The sequence below is a fragment of the Cygnus atratus genome, unplaced genomic scaffold (genome assembly GCF_013377495.2).
Source record: "Cygnus atratus isolate AKBS03 ecotype Queensland, Australia unplaced genomic scaffold, CAtr_DNAZoo_HiC_assembly HiC_scaffold_40, whole genome shotgun sequence".
Taxonomy (NCBI): domain Eukaryota; kingdom Metazoa; phylum Chordata; class Aves; order Anseriformes; family Anatidae; genus Cygnus; species Cygnus atratus.
The window spans coordinates 20,876-23,654 of NW_026109996.1; the positions used below are offsets into that span (position 1 = coordinate 20,876).

Genomic DNA, 2,779 nt, shown 5'->3' on the forward strand with positions numbered 1-2,779 from the left:
TTTTTCACCCCGTTGTCCCCTTTTCGCCCCCGTTGTCCCCTTTTTGCCCCCGTTGTCCCCTTTTTGGCCCCATTGTCCCCTTTTCGGCCTCATTATCCCCTTTTCATCCCCTTTTCGGCCCCATTGTCCCCTCTTTGACCCCATTGTCCCCATTTTGGCCCCATTGTCCCCTTTTTGGCCCCATTGTCCCCTTTTCGGCCTCATTATCCCCTTTTCATCCCCTTTTCGGCCCCATTGTCCCCTCTTTGACCCCATTGTCCCCATTTTGGCCCCATTGTCCCCTTTTCGTCCCCGTTTTGTCCCCATTGTCCCCTTTTTGGCCCCACTGTCCCCTTTTTGACCCCTTTTTGACCCCATTGTCCCCTTTTTGGCCCCTTTTTGGCCCCTTTTTGGCCCCATTGTCCCCTTTTTGGCCCCATTGTCCCCTTTTTGACCCCTTTTTGACCCCATTGTCCCCTTTTCGTCCCCTTTTCGTCCCCTTTTGGCCCCATTGTCCCCCTTTTGCCCCCATTGTCCCCTTTTCGTCCCCCATTGTCCCCTTTATGGCCTCTTTTCGTCCCCATTGTCCCCTTTTTGTCCCCATTTCCCCCTTTTTGTCCCCATTTCCCCCTTTTTGTCCCCTTTTTGTCCCCTTTTCGTCCCCTTTTCGTCCCCGGTGCCCTGACCCCATCCCAACCCCGCAGCGACCCCGGGGACGGGGACGGAGCCAACCCCAAACCCAAACCCAAACCCAGCGGCCCCGGAGACCCCGACGGGGGACGGCTGAGGAGGTGAGGGGACAGCGGGGTCGTTTGGGGTCATCGGGGCCCCTTTGGGGTCGTTGGGGTCCCTTTGGGGTCGTTGGGGTCCTTTTGGGGTCGTTGGGGTCCTTTTGGGGTCATTGGGGTCCCTTGGGGTCATTGGGGTCCCTTTGGGGTTATTGGGGTCCCTGTGGGGTCGTTGGGGGCATTTGGGGTCATTGGGGTCCCTTTGGGGTCATCGGGGTCCCTTTGGGGTCGTTGGGGACATTTGGGGTCGTTGGGGTCCCTTTGGGGTCGTTGGGGACATTGATGTCCCTTTGGGGTCATCGGGGTCCTTTTGGGGTCATCGGGGTCCCTTTGGGGTCGTTGGGGACATTTGGGGTCGTTGGGGTCCCTTTGGGGTCGTTGGGGGACATTGATGTCCCTTTGGGGTCAGCGGGGTCCTTTTGGGGTCATCGGGGTCCCTTTGTGGTCGTTGGGGACATTTGGGGTCGTTGGGGTCCCTTTGGGGTCGTTGGGGTCCTTTTGGGGTCATTGGGGGCATTTGGGGTCATTGGGGTCCCTTTGGGGTTGTTGGGGTCCCTTTGGGGTTATTGGGGTCCCTGTGGGGTCGTTGGGGGCATTTGGGGTCATTGGGGTCCCTTTGGGGTTATTGGGGTCCCTGTGGGGTCGTTGGGGTCATTTGGTGTCATTGGGGTCCCTTTGGGTCGTTGGGGACATTTGGGGTCATTGGGGTCCCTTTGGGGTTGTTGGGGTCCCTTTGGGGTTATTGGGGTCCCTGTGGGGTCGTTCGGGGCATTTGGGGTCATTGGGGTCCCTTTGGGGTCATCGGGGTCCTTTTGGGGTCATTGGGGTCCCTGTGGGGGTCATCGGGGTCCCTTTGGGGTCATCAGGGAGTTTTGGGGACGTTTGGGACCTTTTGGGGTCATCGGGGTCCCTTTGGGGTTGTTGGGGACATTTGGGGTCATTGGGATCCTTTTGGGGTTGTTGGGGTCCCTTTGGGGTTATTGGGGTCCCTGTGGGGTCGTTGGGGTCCTTTTGGGGTCATTGGGTTCCCTTGGGGTCATTGGGGTCCCTTGGGGTGCCCGCATCCCCTTTTGGGGTCCCCCTGTCCCTTTTGGGGTCCCGGGGTCTCTTTTGGGGTCCTGTAGCCCTTTTAGGGTCCCCATGGCCCTTTTGGGATCCCAGGGTCCCTTTTGGGATTCCGGGGTCCCTTTGGGGTCCCAGGGACTCCGTTGGGGTCCCGTGGCCCTTTTAGGGTCCCCGCATCCCTTTTGGGGTCCCGGGGTCCCCTTGGGGGTCCCGTGACCCTTTTGGGGTCCCTTTTGGGGTCCCCGCGTCCCTTTTGGGGTCCTGGGGTCCTGTTGGGTTCCCGGGGTCCCTTTGGGGTCCTATGACCCCTTTGGGGTCTCAGGGTCCCTTTTGGGGTCCCTTTTGGGGTCCCTTTTGGGGTCCCCGCGATCCCTTTTGGGATCCTGGGGTCCTTTTGGGTTCCCGGGGTCTCTTTTGGGGTCCCATGACCCTTTTGGGGTCCCGGGGTCCCTTTTGGGGTCGCTTTTGGGGTCCCCGCGTCCCTTTTGGGATCCTGGGGTCCTTTTGGGTTCCCGGGGTCTCTTTTGGGGTCCCATGACCCTTTTGGGGTCCCGGGGTCCCTTTTGGGGTCGCTTTTGGGGTCCCCGCGTCCCTTTTGGGATCCTGGGGTCCTTTTGGGGTCCCGGGGTCCCTTCTGGGGTCCCGGGGTCCCTTTTGGGGTCGCTTTTGGGGTCCCCGCATCCCTTTTGGGATCCTGGGGTCCTGTTGGGTTCCCGGGGTCCCTTTGGGGTCCCGTGACCCTTTTGGGGTCCCTTTTGGGGTCCCATGACCCTTTTGGGGTCCCGGGGTCCCTTTTGGGGTCCCTTTTGGGGTCCCTTTTGGGATCCTGGGGTCCTTTTGGGTTCCTGGGGTCCTGTTGGGTTCCCGGGGTCTCTTTTGGGGTCCCTTTTGGGGTCCCCGCGTCCCTTTTGGGATCCTGGGGTCCTTTTGGGGTCCCGGGGTCTCTT

The 2,779-nt window shown here is 60.6% G+C and overlaps 1 protein-coding gene across 1 annotated transcript in view; it reads right to left on the minus strand.

Annotated features, from left to right (window-relative positions):
• Positions 1-1,063: 1,063 nt before the first annotated feature.
• Positions 1,064-2,779, minus strand: part of FBL (fibrillarin) — a 12,305-nt gene continuing 10,589 nt past the window's right edge. The window contains exon 7 of the mRNA XM_050716808.1: positions 1,064-1,164. Within this exon, the coding sequence (XP_050572765.1) occupies positions 1,064-1,164 (101 nt within the window). The remainder of the gene's footprint in view (positions 1,165-2,779) is intronic.